The following is a 20,656-nucleotide window of genomic DNA, read 5'->3' as shown; positions in this document are numbered from 1 at the left end:
AGTCGATCCATTTCCGGCCCCCATCTTCGCATATCTGATCATCACACCACAACAGATGTCATTTGCTCCTCCCTCCGGGCCCCCACCACCTTCAGTACCTGAAGGATGGAAAGCCCAGTTCGACGACCGATATAAGCAATGGTAAGACCTTATCCCACATCTCCACCATCATTCCTCAGTCGCGGATACATAGTCATCCTGTTAGCCGAAAGAAACTAACGCCCAGTGCCAAAGGTTCTATGTAGATCTACGCACCGGCAGATCACAATGGGAACGTCCCATGGAAGAAGACTCGCAGAGACCACCCAACGGGCTACCACCATCATACGACGCCTCTGGCCCTGGTGATCGACCTAATTCAGCGGCCGCCGGCGGCGACAAGAAACCTCTAGGCTCAAGAAATCCGTACAACAGCCAGCCGGATTCTACATTAGAGAGCGATGCTCGCTTAGCAGCTCAGCTACAAGCTGAAGAAGAAGCCCAAGCTCGTCGCAGAAGTCCGATACCACCAGCACAGGCACAATCTGGCTCTGCGTCCGATTACTATGCCGAGAACTCCTCCTCCCGCGTGCAGTCCCCCCAGGGACCTTCAACGTCACCTGCGCCGAAACAGGAGCGGAGCAGGGGTTTCTTGGGCAAGTTAATGGGGAGACACTCTGGCGGTAGCAGCAGTGGTGGTGGTGTGGGTTACAGTCGACCACCGCAGCAAGCGGCCTATGGGTATCCTCAGGCTGGATACGGTGGCTATCCTCCACCACAGCAGGCCGGGTATGGTTATCCTTCGTATCCGGCACAGGGTGGCTATTATGCACAGCAGCAGGCGCCGCAGCGGCGACACAATGGGATGGGAACTGCGGGGGCTGCGGCGTTAGGTGTGGGGGGTGGTCTGCTAGGTGGGTTTTTGTTGGCGGATGCTGTTGAGGATCTTGGACATGACTTTGATGGTCCGCCTCCGGGTGATTTTGGTGGTGGTGGTGATTTTGATGGAGGGGATTTCGGTGGTGATGACTTTGGGGGTGATTTCTAGGGGTGTTGTCGTAAGTGATGAGCTACGCTGGAAGGGGGCGATTGATGAGTTATGAGCATTTGGAGGTTAGCAGTTGTTGACTACTCTTGTTCTTTGTTGGGGTTTATTCTGTTGCTTCTAGCTGGCTTGCTTGCTTGCTTTACTTTCGGATTGTCGTCGTCTTCTATGTAGATAGTATTACTTTCCCATAGCCTAATGTGTTATGAAGATGCATGAAAGGAGCTATCGTTCTGTAGCTGATCGATAATCAGATCATTAGGTTTGACTCTATTCTCATCTCCGAGTCTTTCGGGAACAGGGCCATCGAGGAGCTTATAATACATGGACACATCAATATCTATCCATAGAGCGCTCACCGCGATCCATATACACACATACCATACCATCCTCTAAACCCCCCATACGATACTGTAATCATACAACGCTTCAACCCCTTCTCCGCGACGCACCACCGCCCTCCCGGCCCGTCGTAGCAGCCGCTCCCTCAATCGCAGCCGCAGCTTCCGCGCCAGACGCACCGGGTCTAGGAGTAGCACCGGCCATCCAGCCAGCCAGGTCGAAGTTCCCGGGAGCCCCGCCGCCAGCCATAGCACTTCTGGTTGCGCCTCCGATGGGAGAAGAGCGAGACTGTTTCTCGAATTCGGCGCGCATTTCGGGGTCCACTGATAAGAGTGCATGTCAGCAAGAAGCTATTCACAAGACAAGATGTAGCGAGAGAGAGAGAGGGAAGACAAGAGACGTGGAGTCTAGTGACTCGGGACAGCACTTACTGTTCTCCATCAACTTGGGCATTCCAAAGGTGAAACCAAGAGCCACCAAAGCCATCAGGATCATGGGGTTCTTGAATAAAGCCAGGGGAGAGACTAAGTCGATGATATCAACCACAGTCAGCAATCCGAATTCCGTAGAGATAAAAAGCAAGGTCCGATGGCCACGCGCGAGCGCTCAATGGCTATCAAGTAAATCAATCAATGGACAGACACCATTGCGCACGCAAGCTCCGCGTTCATCATAGCTAACATCAAGACCTAAGAGGAAAGTCTGGGGGGAGAAAACATACACTTCGACCTCTCCTCATAAAACCCTCTCCGGGCCAGAACCTTCGCCTCAACCATCACAGCTTCTTCAGCTCCACTGTTACCACCGCGGGGAGCACTCGCATCGAAGACGAACTTCTCTGCGCCGCGATTATCCCACGGGTTCCCGCGAAAGGTCTCCCAGATACCCAAGACAGAGCCATCGGCAGCGACGTCGACGCGAAGGGGAGCGAACACATACTCCGGGGAGCGGATGTCGAGGAGGTAGGATTCGGGCTTCGAGGAGGCGGGGAGGTGGTGGAAGTCGAAGGTTGCGGAGCGGGAGAGGGGTGCAGTGAAGTGGTGGTTGTCATTTGTGTTCTTTGTGAAGGTCGTAAGAGTCGCGTGGGTATTGGCTGGGAGGACGTTTGGGTTAGGGAGGATGGTCGAGGGAGGGATGGTGATGGTGAGATGACGGGCGGCGGATGCTGCGGTTGCTAGTGTTGAGGCACAGAGCAGGGAGAAGAGGGAGAAAAGAGACAGATGCATGATGGGCAACAAATTCTATTCTGAGAAATGCAGCTGGTCAATGCAGTATGGATTTTGAATGGTGGGAGTGTCCGCAGAGAAATGCGGAGGTTGTTGGTGGACGGTGGAGGTGAAGCTATCCGGATGGATGATCTCAACGGCAGCGCCAGTGCCAAGCGCCGGCCGGCTAACGGTGAAGTCACAGCGCCACCTTTACTGCAGCTTACAACATCAACTAATCGTAATTCTTGGTCATTCTGTACAGATTAGAGCTGAGAGTATTCATGCACTTCGCTAATGTATGGATTAATATCTTAACGTTTCATGCTATAACTTTGAAGCTTTGGGTAGCAATTACGCTTTACGCCGCTATCTACTATATATCTGGCTTATTCCAGCCAGCCAAAGTGTCTATATGCCGCGAACCATGTTAAAAATAATAGTATATAATATGTACTCCTAACCACGGCCGAGGCTGGGCGTGTGGCTTCTGTTCTCGCCCTGAACAACCCCGAGGACCTGCCCCTCAAATGAAAACAATATGGACAGCATATGCATGAAACAAGAGGCAGTCGGTTATATGTACAATGTGGTCTGGAGGGGTTCCCACAACAGATGATGTCACAATGCCGGTGGTAAAACAAAAGCACATGGGCGAACAAAGCGCCATCCCTCATAGCTTAGCCTTGGGGGCAGACTCTTCAGCCAATGCCTCGGCATAGAGATCGTCCAAGACCTGACGATACTTCTTTGTCGTGGGCGGACGCTTCAGCTTCAGCCTAATTGATAGGATTGCGGATTAGTACATATAACCATAAGTGGAACGTGGAGAGGTGATTACATACGTCGGCGTAAGCAGGTTGTTCTCGATGGTGAACGGGTCAATCATCAGTGCGCAGTTCTTGATTCTCTCATATCCTGCAAGCTTGTGCTTCTTGGCAATCCGACTGAGGTCTCTCAATACAGCTTTACGGATCTTGGTGTCGTTAAGAACCGATTTGATGCCCTCGATGTCTGTAGCCTCAATGGTGCGGCCAAGCACCTTGCTGGCAAATACAGCGAAGGTATCGGGCTGGACGCCAAAGATAGCCACCAGGAATGTCTGGACACTATCACCATGGACATAGCCCTGGGCCAAATAGCCCATTTCCGACATATAGACACCCTCGAGCCGTTCCGGAGAGATATACTCTCCCTGTGCCAGCTTCAGAACATTCTTCCGGCGGTCAATGATGACGATACGGCCCATCTCATCAATCTTGCAGACATCACCGGTCCGGAACCATCCATCCTCGGTCACTGCTTTGGCTGTTTCCTCAGGGTCCTTGAAATACTCGCGGAAAACGTTCGCACCGCGCAACATGAGTTCTCCCCGAGGATACGGCTTGTCATCAACGGAATACTCCATATCCGGTAGAGACACCAAGCAAGCCTCGGTAGAAGGAATCAGCCCACCACAGTGGCCGGCGGTCAAGTCCGCGAGGGACTGTACACATGCCATGGCATAAGTCTCAGTCAAACCATAGCCCTGAACAACATCGACACCAAGAGCAACTCGGAGGAATTGGTGGAGTGAAGGGTCCAGAGGCGCCGATCCGGAAGCCAGCATTCTAGAACGGTCCAACCCGATGGCAGCTGCGACCTTCTTCGCCCAGATCCGATCATACAAGGCATGCTTCCCTGTGGCTTTGCTGAGGTCAGGGTTCTTTAAGTTTGCAGTCTTTGTGGCCACGATGTGCCTCGACACTGCACCTCTAAAGCCAGGAGCCTCAACAGTCGAGGCGCGGATGGCATTTCCAAATCGTGTGTAGAGGCGCGGAACAGATATGAATCCGGTTGGCTTGAGCATCTTGAGATCGTCAACGAGCTCTAAGATGTTTCCGTGGAAGTACCCAATCCGGGCTCCTGCCCAAAAGGCCGCATGCTCAGACATCCGAGCATAGATGTGAGCCAACGGCAGATACGATATAATGGTGTCGCCTGCTTTTTGTATGCTGTTAATGAGCGCACCTGAAGCGGATGCGACGGCATTCTCATGTGCGAGGACTACACCCTTCGGAGGGCCGGTAGTACCAGACGTATAGTTGATGGTAATGGTGTCAGAGGGGGCTGGAGGTTTGCAGGGACGGTCAACCGAAGCACCCAACTCTTCAACCTGGCCTATGGTGTAGATGGAGACATCTTGCCCGGCAGCCATTGACTCAAGCAAAGCACGCTTCGAGTGACCAGCCTCTTCACCGCCGTCCAGGGGGTCCAAGCTGACAATGATCTTGAGGTTAGGCAATTGGGGCTTCAGCCTGAGCAGGGTCGGAATGTGCGGCAGCGAGGTCACAACGCAGGCCAACTCCGCGTGGTTGATGATATATTCTGTCGCATCTGGGGCAAGGACATCGTAGATGGAGACCGAATACAGGCTTTGCGACATGCACGCCAAGTCTAAACCGACCAGAATTAGTGTTGCGCACGCTAGAAGTAACAAGATCGCATACCGGTTATCTGCCACTCGGGGCGGTTCTGACACCATAGACCAATACCATACTGGCCAGGACGGCTGCACTCGTGCTTGTGATGTAGTTCCACTAGACCTGCGCCGAACGCAGCCCGTCGCTTTTGTACCGTCTGATAATCCAACCATTGATATGGACCGTAGGTCTTGGTCGTGGGATTGTACGGACGCCAACCTAGGCAGTGGTTCTTCGGCAATCGGTTTGCAGTGGACTCGAAGATATCGTGTGCAGTAAGAATCTAGAATTGATTTGTGAAGATAGTCAGACCCATATCCAGCAGGGAAAGGCATATTGTGGTACGATTGCTGATCGCCGGAAGTCATGGGAAGGCAAGCATACTTGAGGATCCAGCGACTTCAGGACGCCCTCAGTCGCATTCCAGGCACGATAAACCTTACTCCGACCCGGCTTCTCTGTCCCAGGCAAGGCAACCGAGTAGGGAGTGCCCTTGGGAGGGCTTTGTCGCAACTCATCTGCGCGAGTAACATGGAGAGGTGGTTGAGAGAATAGCATAGCGACAGGTGTAATTTACAGCTGATGAAGACGAGAAGATTAGTATGACAAACACAAAGGCAAGTGTGATTGAGACAGATAACAAAGATCAACTTACAAATCTATTAGTAAAAGAGAACAATGACAGCGAACCCAACTCCCAGGAAGAGTTGTCTAGGAACGACGGCTGGAGGTGGCGAGAGTAGTTTGGTAGGATCAGGATAAGTACGGAAGAGGAGGGAAACAAGAGACCGGAGGCGACGGTGAGGGTGAGGGGCGACGGTGGAAGAGGAGATCAATCCCAAAATTTGAGAGGAGAGACTATAAAGGCACTGCCGGACAAGGACAGCAACGAGACAAGAGAGAAGAATGAGCACTTGGAGCACTACTAGTACTTCGTAGTTGCTGGTGGTAGTAACAGGGCAACTTGCCTACCTGAGGCATGAAGTGCCAAGTTGGGAAAGGGAGGGATCCAGTTGAACCTTCCTTCCCTTACTTTTTGGTTGGTCTCCGAGACGGAATGCACGCAAATGGCGGCCGCTGACTGGCCAGCGCTCGTGTTCCCTCCACGCGACGTCCCAAACCCTCCTCCCCCCAAGTCCGCAGAACCTCGGCACTTGCCCTGTTGGGGAAGCCTCCCCGTTTCATTTCCAGTACCAGGCATAAGTATCTATCTTCAATTTGATGGAACATATGCTTCTTTGGGTTAATCCTCCCCGTTTGCATTTTGCTCGAAATTGGTGTCTCTTCCCACCCGTTGACTCCATACCTCGGTTCTGCGATAGACAATCATATCATACTAGTCAATAACTGACTAGTAGCCGACCTTGCTGGCAGGCGATCCTTTCCCCCAGTAGCACGCACTTGATGCTGTATAATATCTCCGGACCCCGAAAAAGAAAAATGCGGGCAGACACCCCCCCAAAGTACTGTACGGAGTTCCTTTCTAAGAAATAAAGAAAAGTAGTAATACAAGCAAAGTACACTCACATCGTCGAACCTATAAATAAATAGAAAATAAATAAACAAGTAATAAAACTAATAATAATTTGTACAGCACTGCAATAAACCCCCTAGGACCGACTAACTAAACTCCTATTGATTACTTACTCAAATACTAGTCTCCCCACACCCCATGAATCAACCCGCAGATGCCGGCGCCCCTCAATTGACGTCTGGGCTGCATTTAATACATAAGTTCGTTACATGTCAGTCGATATATCCACAAGCCAGGAGGTATAAACCGTGGACTAACGTTGTACAGATGATCGGAGCCGAGTCTTGTGATATTCAACAACCAGCCGACACATTGACCTTCTCACATGCTTGCTTTTTGGCTTAACCGATGCCTCCGTCAACCGCAAGCTAAAATGATCCTCTGATCCGGCCTTGGCTCATATTCGCCTCCTAGTCCATCATGTGTACGTGTAGGTTCCATGTGAAGATTCGAGGATACAGTGCCGACTGGTCTCTATTTTCTTTGAAATAATTTCCGTAAACTTTCGTGACGTATGAATTACACTCTTTTGTAACTTGACAGCTCTCGCGTATGATTAACAATACTACTAGATTGGACCCTACAATAGTCCTACTTACTGGCACTGCGCAGTATTTGACCCTGACCGAATCACCGCCACTAACCATTCATTCACTAGTTCAAAGTATCTGCTCAACGGCGGCTAGTACTACAACTACAAAGTAGTAACATGTATATGGAAAATAAAGCTACGAACCATTCAACATGTAGTCGCAATTACACTGCAGATCAAAAGTACGTCGATTATTTGCAAACTTTCGATTCCAGGAAAGTTAGACCACAGTCAGTTCGAACGAGACGTTCGACAGTAAAAACCATTTACCAAACTCCATGCCAATGCTGACATCCCAACATGTATACTGTACAGGAGGGGCTCAACCCATGAACCCAAAGATATAGACAAAAGCCCCTCGTAAAAAGAGGAAGACACCCATTCGACCCTCATTCATCATCAACTCATGCAGGTCCGTCTCGCTTTCTCGCTCTCTTTCTCTCTTTTCTTTTATATACCGACAAGCAACAGCTGTCTCAGCAGATGCGTATATGCGTGAAACCCAATTTCTAAGCGCCATAAGTATTAACCGAAGGGTTCAAATGTAGAAGTAAGAGGTATTTCTCTCTCTATCTGTCAACCGAAGAGAGGTATGGCGTGAATATGGGAGGATTAAAAACAAGGCAATTAAAAAAGAAGAAGCACAAGTGTTGTTGACCACGGGCCTGTGCTGAGATGCCCAGAGGGTCGTGATCCTCTCAGCCCAGGAATGAGCGTGCAAGCTTCTGGTGCCACTTGGTGGCGGGAGCCTCCGTTTCCCACGTTTCGTTCTCAACCTCCTGGCGGCCCGTATCAATATCGGCCTCAAGGGGATGGACAAAAGATGTCCGGAAGTAGATCTTGTGTCCAACATAGAGCACGACGAAGAGAATCAGACTGATGTAATCGATGAAGAAATCCGTGACGCTGAAGCTGGTAATAAAGGAGGTGAAACCTTGCGTGATGATGATGAGAACGTTGAAAAACAGCCCGTACCAGGAATAGTAGGGCTGCCAGATAGCTTTATACGGAAGGGTGTCGCGGGAGATGTCGCGAGCCTTCAAGGCGCGCATGAAAGCAAGATGGCAGCCGTTCAACGATGCCCAAGTGATGAAGCCTGCGACACCGGCGATGTTGACGAGCCAGTTGAACACAGTGCTACCAGCATTGGAGACGTTCATGAAACCGAGAAGACCGAAGGCCGCTGTGAAGGCAACGCTATAGTATGGCACACCCTTCTTAGAAGTCTTCTTGAACCAGCGCGGGGCAAAACCCTCTTGAGCCAAACCAATCAAGATACGACTGCCACTGTAAACGTTCGAATTGGCGGCAGAGAGCACCACAGTAAGCAGGACTCCGTTAATAATGTGAGGCAGAACCTTGACTCCAGCAAGCCTGGCCGCAATGACAAAAGGCGACGAGTTGGCATCGTTGCCATCGGTCAGGAGGTTCTCGTTGGTGTAGGGCACCAGAAGACCGATGAAGAAGATGGTCAGGACGAAGAAGAACAGAATGCGATAGAAGGTCTTGCGAATAGCCGCAGGCACCGTTTTGCGAGGGTTTTCTGTCTCAGCGGCTGCGATACCGACCAGTTCCGTTCCCTGATACGAAAAGCCAGCCTGGATAAGGACGGACCAAAAACCGACGAACTTTGCCGTCGAGTCAGGGTGGACACCTGAATAAGGAGCAAAGGGACCCGGGTGAACCCAATAGCGAAATCCGAGATACCCTTCGTCACCGACGCCGGCGTCAATGCAGATGGCGAAGATCATGAACCCAACGACGGTAATGACTTTGATGCTTGAAAGCCAAAACTCCAATTCACCGTAAAAGCTGACAGGCAGGAAGTTCAATAGGGTGATCAGAACCCAAAAGATGGCGATAAAGATAGCGATATTGATGGAGTCGTCCCAGAATTGAATGATCAGACCGGTTGCCGTTAACTCGAGTGCAAATGTACTAGCCCAGGAAAACCAATAGATCCACCCCATAGCGAAGCCAAGACTGGGGTCCACCAGACGAGCAGCGTAGGCCGTGAACGCTCCAGGAATCGGAATATAGGTCGCAATTTCACCCAGAGAGGTCATAACCGAGTAGACGATCGTACCGACGAAGATGTAGGCGATGAGGGCACCCACAGGACCTCCGTTGGCAACCGCAGTACCACTACCAATGAACAGACCGGTGCCGATGGTACCACCTAAGAGTTGAATGAGCAGGTTGTCACTTCCGAAATGGCCGCCTGTCTTGTGGCAGAAGCAGAAAGGGAAAAGACCCCCAAGACACCCAACAGGACTCACCAATGGCAATCATTTGAAGATGGCGACTTCTCAGCTTCCGCTTGAGATCGGGCATGGGGTTCGACTCGCGACTGGCGCCATGTTTCTCACAATCGATGTCGTTCAAGTCGGACGAAGGGTTCGTGGGCTGAACCTGGACAGTCTCTTCAGGCGCCATCTTGCCCTTTTCCCCCTCGGCAGACGTGGATTTGACCTTGTTCCCGAAGGCCATGTTAGACCCTCAACGGCCCCAAAATTTGAGGATGCTGATATCCTCAAGGTTAGAGCGTCAGACGTACAGTGTGTATGATAGTGACGGAAGAGAAGTCACAAAAGTCAAATCGCGAAAAAGAAGGAAAAAGGAAGCTCGCCGCCAGGACCGTCTCCACCGGGAACACGGTTCGATTGAGTCACCAAAACTCGGAACCGTCCAGTCGTCGAGCTCCTCCTTATAAGCGGGTTCTGCGTGTCGCCTCTCCGAAATCCGCTAGAGATGAATCGCATCCACCTGCGATTTTAAGGTACGACCAACACGGCTGGGGATGCATATGCACGCCGAGAGATTATGTATGGTGCCTTGTCAACTGGCCATCTTCGCCCGCTGATAAGAGAGGCAACGAATGATGATGATAGTGAATCTAATCGAATTATATTCCAAGACTGAAAATCTTTAGGTAAAAGGAACAGTCAAGATGAGGGGGTGGGAATGGGGGTTCAGCACCGCCGGATGCAACCTCGCGCAGACATTCTCCTTTGGGTCGAAGTCTGCTTTTCCCCCAGACAAGGACCACGAGCTTATTGAGTTTATTGGAATCATGCACGTTGGTCATGGCCATGCTCTCCCGTCGTGTTTATCGTGTGTCTTGTGCTTTCCTTCTCCAATTGAGTTGGCTTGACATTGGCACGGCATCTCCTACACAATAATGGAGTAGTTACATACCTCACTGAGTCTAGCAAGAGGCTGCTATGGATTGTGCGTGCCACTCGTACGCACTAAAACCTCCTCAACGTGGATTCCTTCTCCATCGACAGCGGGCAAAATCTGGGAACTTGGAAAAGGTTCGGCGAATGGGTGCGTGTTCCAGGTGGCCCAGCAGCGACGCCGGTGCTGGATGGTGGGTCGCGAGATAGCCCTTCCTTGGGCGGAGACAGAGTTTTTCTCTCGTAAGTCGGAAACTTTTAACACGCCTACTCCTCTCACGGTGTCGCGTGGTGGCAAGAAAAAATCATACTAACGATATCTCGGCACGATAGTTGTCCTGAAAGGCAATTGCGAGGTGGTTGGTTGTTACTGCCGCCTCCGAAAACATACTTTGGGATTCTAACATGGACATACAAAATATCATCTACCCGGCCTGGTGCACTCTCAACTTAAACGGTTGTCAACTCCACTAACCAATGGACTATCATTATCCACCACTCACCTTCTTTTTCCTTCCTAAGTTCTCCTCATTTACTAGAGCCCGGGGACACGTCTGCTAAAATAGTCCCAAAGCCAATCGGCGAGATCCGAGTAGTCGGCCAGCCCTACTCCGTTGCAGAATTTTCCCTTTTCTGAATTTCTTTCTGGAACGTTGAGCGGACGGATATTCGCGGTGCAGCGAGTCGAACCACGGACCCCGTCCCAGTCTCCCTCGGATCCCGACTAGTTCATTGGCACATTTGCCGGAGACTAGATAATTTAGTCGAGCTTCGAAACATTCTATGGAGCTGACTCGTTCAAAGACGGCTTTCTCTCATCTTTTTCTTTGGTCTTTCAATTGTCGTATCTATCTAATGTACCAGCATCGTATGTCCAGATGATCACGTAGGTTATATTTTCATCTGTATCTATCTCTATTATGATCCGTTCTTACTCATGCTTTCATCGATCAATTGCATGATCCAACGACTGAATCATCGGCACGAATGCCAACCCCTGTCATCCGCTGATAGTGTCTCAATGATTCAATGACAGTACAAAGTGACACGCTGTAGTTCACTAAAAAGCTTATCACTTTTTCGACATGCTGTGGGTTTTGCCAGTGGATCGAATGTAAGCAAAGCTGATTTGCTAATAGATGGAGAACCCTCAGTCCATTCAGCCTGTAAGCTATCAAGTTCGGAATATCTGGTTTTATGCCTGTCGCGCGGCCTCTTTTCCGTGGTACTTTTTTTTGGCCTTTGGCAGTCATGGCCGCTCCCTCCTCAGATTGTACATCAGATCAAAATAATTGAATAATGACATCAATCCCCAGACGCATTTCATTATTCGTCTTTTGGAGGTGAAAGAGACCGAAGAATATTATGACTTGTTGAAACACATTTCAAGGTGTCCTAGGACTAAGTGGTATCATATGGCGACCAAAGTCTCCTAGTAACTAGTAACACATGGGTATCCTGCCGAGACCAGAACAAAGCAGTCAACGATCGATAAAATAAAGCGTGACTATAGTCGGCTGCTTGAACCATATCATTCTATCCTTCCAAGTATCTCAAGTTATCATTGTCATTACCGTCGCCAACCTCGCTGTTACCGAATCACTGATGAAGTAGTAGTCGTTCATAATAATGACGTCATTAAGCATACTGCCAGCTAATTCAGGGCTTCCTCCGCTGCTAGCCGAATAGTCGCTCTACCTTTCGTTTCGAAATATATCATGGAACCGTCACTATCGACTCCATTTAGACGCCAACGTGGGTATGATCGTTAGGGGTGGGCTTCGTACTGGAGCTGGACCGGGTACGCGAAATGCCGAGGACAGCGAAAACGGAAGTAACCAGAAATAGTACCCTACGCGATCCATGTTAGCAACAATGCACATCAACTACATCCTTCAGATCCCGCTATACACTGCTGAACATTTCTGCTAGAGCGCTGAAGCTGGCAATCTTGATCAGAGGGAAGTCATACCACTCGAATGCACCAAACACAACTGCGGCCTGTAACGCACTGCAACGGCTCCAGTGACAGGCTTCTGTTGGTGGGAGGAATACGGCTAGGGCGATGAATCCTGCGAACCAGAATATCATGGTAATCACTTCGACAGCTGGAATGACGATCCGATGCGCCAACTGGGGGAAGAACACTGGCGCCAAGGCAAGATAGGGAGTTGCGAGGAAGGCTGTCCAACACGCCACGAAAAGCATGAAATTGGGCGAGTCACTACTATACGCGAACCAACTGATGTCTGTCATATGTCAGCTACTTACAATTCTTCTTTGAAGTGTGATATAATGATTCAACGAACAGTATGCGGTTAAAGCAAGGACAATTATTCCGAAGAGGGCCTGGATTACCCGAACAGGGTAGATCCATGGAAAATTCACAGCCATGATTGAAATTGGGAGCTCGCGTTGATGATGGTGCTGGTAGATGTCCTATCTACTACACTCAGTCTGCGCGGCGCTGCAGCTCTTTTCTGAGGAATTCGTGGGTTAGTTGACGCTTAGAAAAACGAATGGGTGTGGAGGGCAGGAATGATCTTCATATACGTTGGACGAAGAGAACTATTATGAGCGCATAGCGCCTGAACGATGGCAAGTCACATGCTGTTGCACAGGCGGATGCTGTTTCAAGTTCTCAAGCCAATGTGCGCTTAAGGCTGTGACGTGGGTGTGTGTGGGCTGACGAACAGGCAGTGACTGACCTTTCTAGGTACCTTGCTTGACTTGTGCTATTTCTGTCTCTTCTTCGACGTTTGAAAGAACCAGCGATAATGCACCTGCACACATGCAGGCCGAAGACTTATGTTTTTCAATCTTGATTAGGCGACTTTGTGGCGCGGTAACAAGAGTCCAACGAATCTCTCAGACCGCCAGTTGGGCTGGGGAGATTCGGGGCTGCCTGCCCATCCAAGCAAAGTAGTGTACTTAAGTACACAGCAGAATTACTTGGAAAGACAATACCGTCATTGTTCGGAGGGCCATCTCGTATTGAAACTTTTTGATTCGCAGCGCCTGCAGCATCAGTCGCAGATCCCGACGCTATAACGAAGCTAAAATATGAGGAAACTCAGTGAGCTTGTGAATCTGCCTGCAATGCTGGAATGAACGGGACGGGCTGCCTCTCTGGCCGCGAGTGCCTCGGTCCAACAGCTTGCTAGGATTGGTGATTTGGAGAAAAGGCCAAGCAGGCGATGATCTCATAAGATACTTTTTTTTCCTTTTGAAAAAGTAAGAAATAGTAAGAGGGAAAATCAAAAAGACTAAAAACATAAGAGTTGGTTTGTACTGTGTCAAACAGGGCTGAGATGTCTGCCTAGTGAGTTGGTGGCGCACTACTACTAGACACGGCCAAGGGATGCCAACTGGACCCTGAGGGCGCACACACATGACGCCCATTGCAAGAACTTATAGGCAGCAACTACGTACCATAATTAGTAGTATGTACTAGTAGTATGAGGGCTAGGAGACGGAGATCCCCCGCGTTGGCTGTGTTGTTTAAAATGACGCAAACGTAGATTCTTGAACCATATATCCATTTATATTATCGTCCTGGGCCCAGTGAGTGGTGAAGCATAAAAAGTATTATACAAGGTACAGTCCCCTCTCCCAGGAACCGATCTGTAGGTAGTAGATAGCTATGCTCACAGGGCAGTTGATCGAGCCTGCATGCAGTTGTTGGACAGGTTTTGGGGCGGAGAAATCAGGCACATCCGGTTCAATATGTGGGCCTCTCGCTTTTAGCGCCCGGATGAGCCAAGTGAGAGTGTGTATACTGTATGCACTCTTAATACTATAGGATATCCCACAACAAAGTCGTACTCAATTTTAATCAATTCTTATGTTGGTGGCATATTAATGTCTACATAGACATGCAGGAGCAGGACTTAAAAGCACCTAGACCACTAGTAACATGGCACATCTGATCAGGACTGAGTAGTAGTAAGGTACATAAGTAGATAGAATTTCTACCGTCCGGGATCCATCGCCTCCCCCGCCTTTCCCTCCCCTCGTCCTTTGTTCTTGCTCCATCGAATCACGCCATCGTCGTCGTCGATTGCTTAGTCGTTCAGTAGATCTACCACAATGCGAGCATGTGTCGTTTCCATGTCACTACCTGTTCCCATTATACGTCTCCCACCGCGGCCAATCTGTTCCCTCATTGTCTTCCCTGTTTAGTCCTTGTTTTACTCGGAAGTATACAAGCTGGAACAATAGCGTCCCATTGAAGAGCAGCAACATGTCCGAATCTAAGCAGCCCCATTTTGAAACTCTACAGCTTCATGCGGGGTATGTGCATACTGACCCCTCCATCGACCTGTCATACCACAGGCTCCCGCTGACATTCCTCTCTCAAGTCATGAACCAGATTCTGAGACCCATTCGCGAGCAGTACCAATTTATGCCACCACGGTAAGCCAATATCTTCAAGCTCTGGGTATCATGTGCAGTCAATTCTGATCAGATCTCTGTTAGTCCTACACTTTCAATGACTCCGCACATGGCGCCAGACTCTTTGGTCTCAAAGAGTTTGGCAACATCTATAGTCGGATTATGAACGTGAGTCTAGTTTTTACTCCCCTCATAAGCATTGCATCAATAGCTAGTTCTAGTGATCAACTAACCTAGAAGAAATAAACAGCCCACTGTGGATGTCTTTGAGAAACGTATCGCCGCCCTTGAAGGTGGTGTCGCAGCCGTCGCGGCCTCTTCGGGTCAATCTGCGCAGTTCATGGCCATATCTGCCCTTGCCCATGCTGGCGATAATATCGTGTCCACCAGCAACCTGTACGGTGGCACCTATAACCAGTTCAAAGTTCTATTCCCTCGTTTGGGAATCACAACCAAATTCGTCCAGGGAGACAGCCCAGAGGCCATAGCTGCAGCCATTGACGACCGTACAAAGGCTGTTTACGTTGAAACTATCGGAAACCCCCGCTACAATGTACCCGACTTTGAAGCCATCGCTAAGGTAGCCCACGAAAAGGGCGTGCCCCTAGTGGTAAGTGTTTGTTTAAGGGCGCTGGTATAATTTCCTGAAGAGAATTTTGCAACTTATACTAGGGTGCTATATAGGTCGACAATACATTCGGCGCCGGCGGCTATTACTGCCGTCCCATTGAGCACGGGGCCGACATTATTGTACACAGCGCCACCAAGTGGATTGGAGGTCACGGCACCACTGTTGCTGGTGTAGTTGTTGACAGCGGAAAGTTTGACTGGGGAAAGCATGCAGCACGCTTTCCACAGTTTGTAGAACCTTCCGAAGGCTACCATGGCTTGAAGTTTTGGGAAACCTTTGGTCCCCTTGCTTTTGCCATTCGGGTGCGAGTGGAGATATTGAGAGATCTTGGATCAGCTCTGAACCCTTTTGCCGCGCAACAGCTTCTCCTCGGCATCGAGACCTTGAGTTTACGTGCCGAGAGGCATGCGAGCAATGCTATAGTGCTAGCCAACTGGCTTCGCACGAACGAAAATGTCTCTTGGGTCTCATACCCAGGATTGGAGGACCACCCAAGCCATGAGACGGCGAAGCGCTATCTCAAGCATGGCTTTGGTGGCGTTCTTTCTTTTGGGGTCAAGGGAGGTGCTGCTGCTGGCAGTCAGGTGGTTGACGGCTTTAAGCTGATCAGCAATCTCGCAAAGTAAGACCATCTGCGGTGGGGGCTGGACTCATCTTGAAGCTTCGGCTGCTAATCATGTCATCTACAGTGTTGGAGATATGAAGACCCTCGCTATTCACCCTTGGTCCACGACTCATGAACAGCTTACCGTGCAGGAACGCATTGACTCTGGAGTCACTGAGGATGGAATCCGCATCTCGGTGGGTACCGAGCACATCGATGATATCATTGCCGACTTTGAGCAGTCGTTCAGGGCTGCTAGTGCTCTATGAACCATGCTTTCACTGGTGAAAGGAATTGCCAAGTTCTGGCTGGGGAGGCAGTGGCTGGTTCTGCGCTTCTTTCATGGAAACTTGGGGTTGGGGCCGAATCAGACACCATCACGCAGACCCTTAAATGACAACGCGCATGGGTAGGAATGAAGAATTCCCAGTGCACAGGCCGGACAGACACTTTCACGTACTATTCTGACGAAAGCGAGATGATACCAATATGAAGCATCTAGTTTTCAATAGGGAGCGGGCCCTTCGTAGAAACCTAATACAATACTCAAATCAAGATAATAAAGGGGAAAGAAAATGCATAAGAAGGCCGCCTGGGTGGAGCGCCTGCATCACACATTACTACAAGGTCAAATTATATACTACGGGCAAACAGTCGTTGATGGGTAAGAAACCAGCATCTAATACGTAGCGACCATTCATCATATAGTAGCTCGTGATTTTGCCTCCCAAATGAGTGACTACAGGAGTGGCGAATTGCGCATAGCAAGTGCCCAAGGATGTTTACGATGTTGTACAAGAAAAGAGATGGAACCGATCTCAGAACTTATGAATTCAGGTGAATAAGTGGGAGGTCAAATATGCACAGGAAGCGAAGAAGGAAAAGAGTTTGAAACGTAGGTGCAGAACAGAAACACGGGAAGCGGTTATCAGCCAACTAGCATTTCGTTTAATAGAAGGAGAAAGCAAGGAGGAAAAACACAGAAAAGTAATACAGCACATCACAAGAGCCACCCTTTCCCGGGTAGATATGAGCGGGTTGCGAATACAGGTAGATATGGAAGACAAGAAAGAAGCAAGAAGTAGAAGGAAAACAGATCAGGTAGACTGAGACACTGAATGGTTCAGCAAGTGTTCGAGCCAGCGAACTTCGGTCCACTCACTTCTCCAACAAGCGCTGTGTGTCGAGACGTCTGTTTATGCGAAGAATTAAAGCAACAAAGACATAGGGGGGATACATTGTGGAGCCACATGGGAGATGCCGTGCTCTTGACCCGCCTTTAAGAACGCCCACTCATAAAGCGTATGCCTTCCGCTGAACAATGGATACGAAAGCGCCAACGCCGATTATTTTTGGGGGTGTGCGGAAACAGATTTACATGTGAACGTTGCAGAGTAGAAAGAAGGAGAAAAGAGATAGAGAGACAAATGGGAAGAGACGAAGAGAAAATAGTGGTATCAAAACAAGGGAAGAACGAGATGATGGAGAGCAGGGGCTAATTGTCGTTGAAATAGCATGCTTCATAGCTAATTGCTTCCTTGGCCTGGAGGAGGCGGCTGTGCCGCACCACCAGATCCAGCTTGTGCTCCTCCCATCATAAAGCCGGGAGGGAACATGGGCATGCCGGGGAATGAGAAGCCGAAGCCAGGCACTGCAGGCGGGACACCGACATTGTTGGCATTGGGTATCTCGCGCTCCACCGAGCCACCCATGCCCATACCGTTGGCAGGTCCATCGCGTTCCGGCCGACGGAATCGGTCCTGCTGCGTGCGGGAAGAGACAGGTCCACGCTTGCCGCCAGTGTCGGTAGCAATCCTTCTGCTGATAGCTGTTGCAAAACATTAGCTGCGTGGTCAATTAGGGTAGACATGGTGCTAACAAACCTTTGGAGGATACACCAGCGCCAATCTCAATGTCAGGCTCCTCGACGACCATTCCGGACTCGATGGTCCTTCCGCCAGTGCCGCCATATTCCGCGGTGAGCATCCATTTCCGATCAGCCTCCGTAAGTCTTTCAATCGGAATCACACTGATGCCTGTTTGGTAGTCGCTGCAGTCACGGGGACCGAATCCCACACCCCATCGAGTCTATGATATGAGTTAACTGAGAAAGAACATGACGGAAAAGGTTGAGAGCTTACCCTGAGCTGCATGTCACCGGACTTGTAGGATTCCATGCCATCGCGTGCCATGACGGCATCCTGACGGCTGATCATCTTGATAAAAGCATGACGCTTGTCAATGTTGACGATGCATGTCTGGACGATGCCAAACTTGCTGAAGAGCGAGCGGAGATGCGCCTCAGAAGACCTAAGCGTATGTTAATACATCGTCCAGTAGTTACTGGAGAGGGGTATGAGGGAGAAAACGTACGTAACACCACCAACAAAAAGAGTACGACTCAGGACTATACAACGGCCAGTTAGCAATCACGAACTTTGTTTTTGCCTTATCAAGAAGGGGATAAGATAAGTATGGGCTAGAACCAACCTTTAATGTTCCCTTGACCAATGGAGTAATCCCACTCGATAAACTTGGGGCCTGGGGGAGGCAAGGTAGGATCCTTGCGAGGAGGAGAGGGAGTGCGACGACGGCGTCCAGGAGGGCTGCGCTGGCGATACTCATTTCCTCTGCGACCGCGCGGGTCTCCACCACGACGTCCCGGGGAGTCGCCATGGTACTCACCGTAGACAGGGCTGTCACGACGACGAGGGGGGGAGGCTTCACGACGTCTGTCCCAACCGGGGGAGCGAGAACGGCGGCGGTACTGGCCAGGAGGGGAGCGCATGTAATCACGATCACGCTCACGGTCCCGGTCGAATTCACGTGACTGGGAGTCGGGCCGAGCGCCCCAAGCGTTGGCAACGGGCTGACCGGGCAGGTTGAAAGGCGGAGGAGCCTGGCCGGCAGTCATTCCACCCATATTGGCGGCATTGGACAGGCTGAGAATCTGCAGGGCTGTGGCCCACTGCTCCTGAGGAATGCCTTGGGCAGCCAGCAATTGCAGGAGCTGGAGCTGCTGCTGCAGAGCATCAGGCCCGATCGGGGCAGTCGGCTGAGCCGGAGCTGCAGTCGCCTGCGGCAGTAGCGCGGCCAGTGGGTTTTGCGCTGCTGCCAACGGGTTGGGAGTGTGGTTCTGGCTCTGGGTCTGCGGCGGCGGCGGCACCAATGCCGGGTTTTGAGCAACGCTACTCAAGCCCGCGAACGGGGTCGCCATGCTTCCAGCAGCATACGGGTTTACACCAGCCTGTCCATTCGGGGCCTGTGAAGCCTGGTCTACGGATGATGACGCGGGCTGCGGAACCGTACTTTGCTGGGTCAGAGCATTAAGAGGGTTAGTCTGTGCCGCCACGGCCGGGGCTGCGGGGGCTGTTGTGTTCTGCTTGGCCATGTCGGCCAGAGCCTTTAGAATACTGGAGGTGTCTGGCGCCTGTTGAGCAGAGGTGGTCGAAGGCACACCGTTAAGCGGCTGCTGTTGACCTCCCAGTGGAATGTAGTTGGGTGCTGGCGAGCCTTCCGGGGTAGTGGATTCCACATCTAAAGAGCAGGTAAAAGAACGATTAGAGACTATACCAGGACAATTTTCCAAGTCAAGTGAAGACGGGCGGTTCTAAAGGGCCGCTCGGCTTGACCATGCCGAGATACAAGGGAGCATCAGTTGGAGGGGATAATATTGCTTACTTTGTGATGGGGGGGCGTTTAACTTCTCCTTGAACGAGGCAAGCATGGGAGCAGGGAAAGTATTGCCCCGTTCCCAAATGTCGACCAGTTTCTTGATTTTTTCCTATAAGGAGAGGCGGACGTATACGTAAGTTGGACTATTCGTCACCAGACAACGATAGAAGAGAAAAGACAAACGAGGCAGAGAGGGGGAAGGGAGCACAGCGGCCACGAATACTATGCATGGCAGCTTGGGCTATACAGCAGGAGATACGGATATCAACTCTTAGAGCAGGCCACCAGCAAGGGTTTCTTCAAAGCAAACCCCGGCCTCCTATCGGCCATATGCTTGCCCGCGGCCACTGTGAACGTTTGATGATATAATATGCGTATTGCATCTAGAGCGTACCTTTTGATCTTCAGGAGCGTTGTTTATGATGTCCGTCATGAGGACAGGTAGCAATTCGGTCACTCTGTTGACACCAGCGGCGAAAGTACCATCGGGAGCAGCACTACCGGATGGCTGTCCTGCCTTGCGCGCTGCTTCTACCCATTGTCGAGTTACAGAGTCTACGACATAGAGTACGCCCAATTTGTGTGTTCCTGGTGCCTTCTTGAAGTGTGTATAGATCTTCTGGATGAGAACGGATTCATTCTGTGACAAGAGAAGAACCATAAATTAGCATGTAATTCTATTTATGAAGCTTTTTGATAATAATGGCGGAAGTGGAAAGTAATACCTGAACGTTTGCCGTGCAAAGGGACGTAATACTGTTGATCTTAGAGCCTGAAACACCCGGGGGCTTGAGTGCCAGCATAGACTGGAGGTAGTTATCCAGTTCTGCTACAGCAGACGACATGGTGGACGAGATTTTTGGGTGTTGACTCGAATCCAGTACGGGGAGAACAGGATACACGCAACAGGTTTCTGTTAAGACTATCGCTTTTCAAGTATATGGTAAACGCGACCGGATAGTATCAAGTTCCCAATGAGCTGTTACTACTGGGAGATCCAGCGCAGCTAAGGT

At 50.4% G+C, this 20,656-nt stretch overlaps 7 protein-coding genes across 7 annotated transcripts; 2 read left to right on the top strand and 5 right to left on the bottom strand.

The window, feature by feature from the left end:
• The first annotated feature begins 12 nt into the window (after positions 1-12).
• BO88DRAFT_401638 (uncharacterized protein) lies at positions 13-1,279 on the top strand. Its single transcript, XM_025705894.1, has one exon. It carries the CDS (start codon positions 281-283, stop codon positions 1,025-1,027), a length of 747 nt encoding a protein of 248 aa, XP_025566297.1. The 5' UTR covers positions 13-280; the 3' UTR covers positions 1,028-1,279.
• Positions 1,280-1,286: 7 nt separating this feature from the next.
• On the bottom strand, positions 1,287-2,689 carry BO88DRAFT_401637 (uncharacterized protein). Its single transcript, XM_025705893.1, has 3 exons — positions 2,088-2,689; positions 1,798-1,890; positions 1,287-1,689 (listed from the first exon to the last, which is right to left on the bottom strand). The coding sequence occupies exons 1-3, from the start codon at positions 2,590-2,592 to the stop codon at positions 1,454-1,456; spliced, it is 834 nt and encodes a 277-aa protein (XP_025566296.1). The 5' UTR covers positions 2,593-2,689; the 3' UTR covers positions 1,287-1,453.
• Positions 2,690-3,244: 555 nt separating this feature from the next.
• Positions 3,245-5,591, bottom strand: BO88DRAFT_411419 (putative AMP-binding enzyme; the record flags this gene model as incomplete). The annotated part of the gene is made up of 4 exons (XM_025708037.1): positions 3,245-3,350; positions 3,417-5,007; positions 5,061-5,316; positions 5,418-5,591. 4 exons carry the CDS (start codon positions 5,589-5,591, stop codon positions 3,245-3,247), a joined length of 2,127 nt encoding a protein of 708 aa, XP_025566295.1.
• A 2,177-nt stretch (positions 5,592-7,768) lies between these two features.
• On the bottom strand, positions 7,769-9,886 carry BO88DRAFT_162366 (putative arginine transporter). Its single transcript, XM_025701606.1, has 3 exons — positions 9,717-9,886; positions 9,439-9,657; positions 7,769-9,338 (listed from the first exon to the last, which is right to left on the bottom strand). Exons 2-3 carry the CDS (start codon positions 9,647-9,649, stop codon positions 7,858-7,860), a joined length of 1,692 nt encoding a protein of 563 aa, XP_025566294.1. The 5' UTR covers positions 9,650-9,657; positions 9,717-9,886; the 3' UTR covers positions 7,769-7,857.
• A 2,149-nt stretch (positions 9,887-12,035) lies between these two features.
• On the bottom strand, positions 12,036-13,100 carry BO88DRAFT_381083 (MARVEL domain-containing protein). The gene is made up of 4 exons (XM_025704562.1): positions 12,892-13,100; positions 12,648-12,818; positions 12,311-12,587; positions 12,036-12,190 (listed from the first exon to the last, which is right to left on the bottom strand). The coding sequence occupies exons 2-4, from the start codon at positions 12,730-12,732 to the stop codon at positions 12,082-12,084; spliced, it is 471 nt and encodes a 156-aa protein (XP_025566293.1). The 5' UTR covers positions 12,733-12,818; positions 12,892-13,100; the 3' UTR covers positions 12,036-12,081.
• Positions 13,101-14,345: 1,245 nt separating this feature from the next.
• Positions 14,346-16,557, top strand: BO88DRAFT_401630 (O-acetylhomoserine aminocarboxypropyltransferase/cysteine synthase family protein). The gene is made up of 6 exons (XM_025705892.1): positions 14,346-14,631; positions 14,700-14,754; positions 14,818-14,901; positions 14,984-15,343; positions 15,418-15,986; positions 16,054-16,557. The coding sequence occupies exons 1-6, from the start codon at positions 14,582-14,584 to the stop codon at positions 16,235-16,237; spliced, it is 1,302 nt and encodes a 433-aa protein (XP_025566292.1). The 5' UTR covers positions 14,346-14,581; the 3' UTR covers positions 16,238-16,557.
• A 923-nt stretch (positions 16,558-17,480) lies between these two features.
• BO88DRAFT_162092 (Nrd1 complex RNA-binding subunit) lies at positions 17,481-20,645 on the bottom strand. The gene is made up of 8 exons (XM_025701604.1): positions 20,369-20,645; positions 20,038-20,283; positions 19,650-19,752; positions 18,459-19,505; positions 18,342-18,375; positions 18,110-18,278; positions 17,852-18,056; positions 17,481-17,796 (listed from the first exon to the last, which is right to left on the bottom strand). The coding sequence occupies exons 1-8, from the start codon at positions 20,486-20,488 to the stop codon at positions 17,495-17,497; spliced, it is 2,226 nt and encodes a 741-aa protein (XP_025566291.1). The 5' UTR covers positions 20,489-20,645; the 3' UTR covers positions 17,481-17,494.
• Positions 20,646-20,656: the final 11 nt, after the last annotated feature.

Source organism: Aspergillus vadensis, assembly GCF_003184925.1.
Source record: "Aspergillus vadensis CBS 113365 unplaced genomic scaffold BO88scaffold_3, whole genome shotgun sequence".
NCBI classification, from domain to species: Eukaryota; Fungi; Ascomycota; class Eurotiomycetes; order Eurotiales; family Aspergillaceae; genus Aspergillus; species Aspergillus vadensis.
The sequence above is the reverse complement of the archived record's forward strand: the minus strand, read 5'-3'. Positions and strand labels throughout refer to the sequence as shown.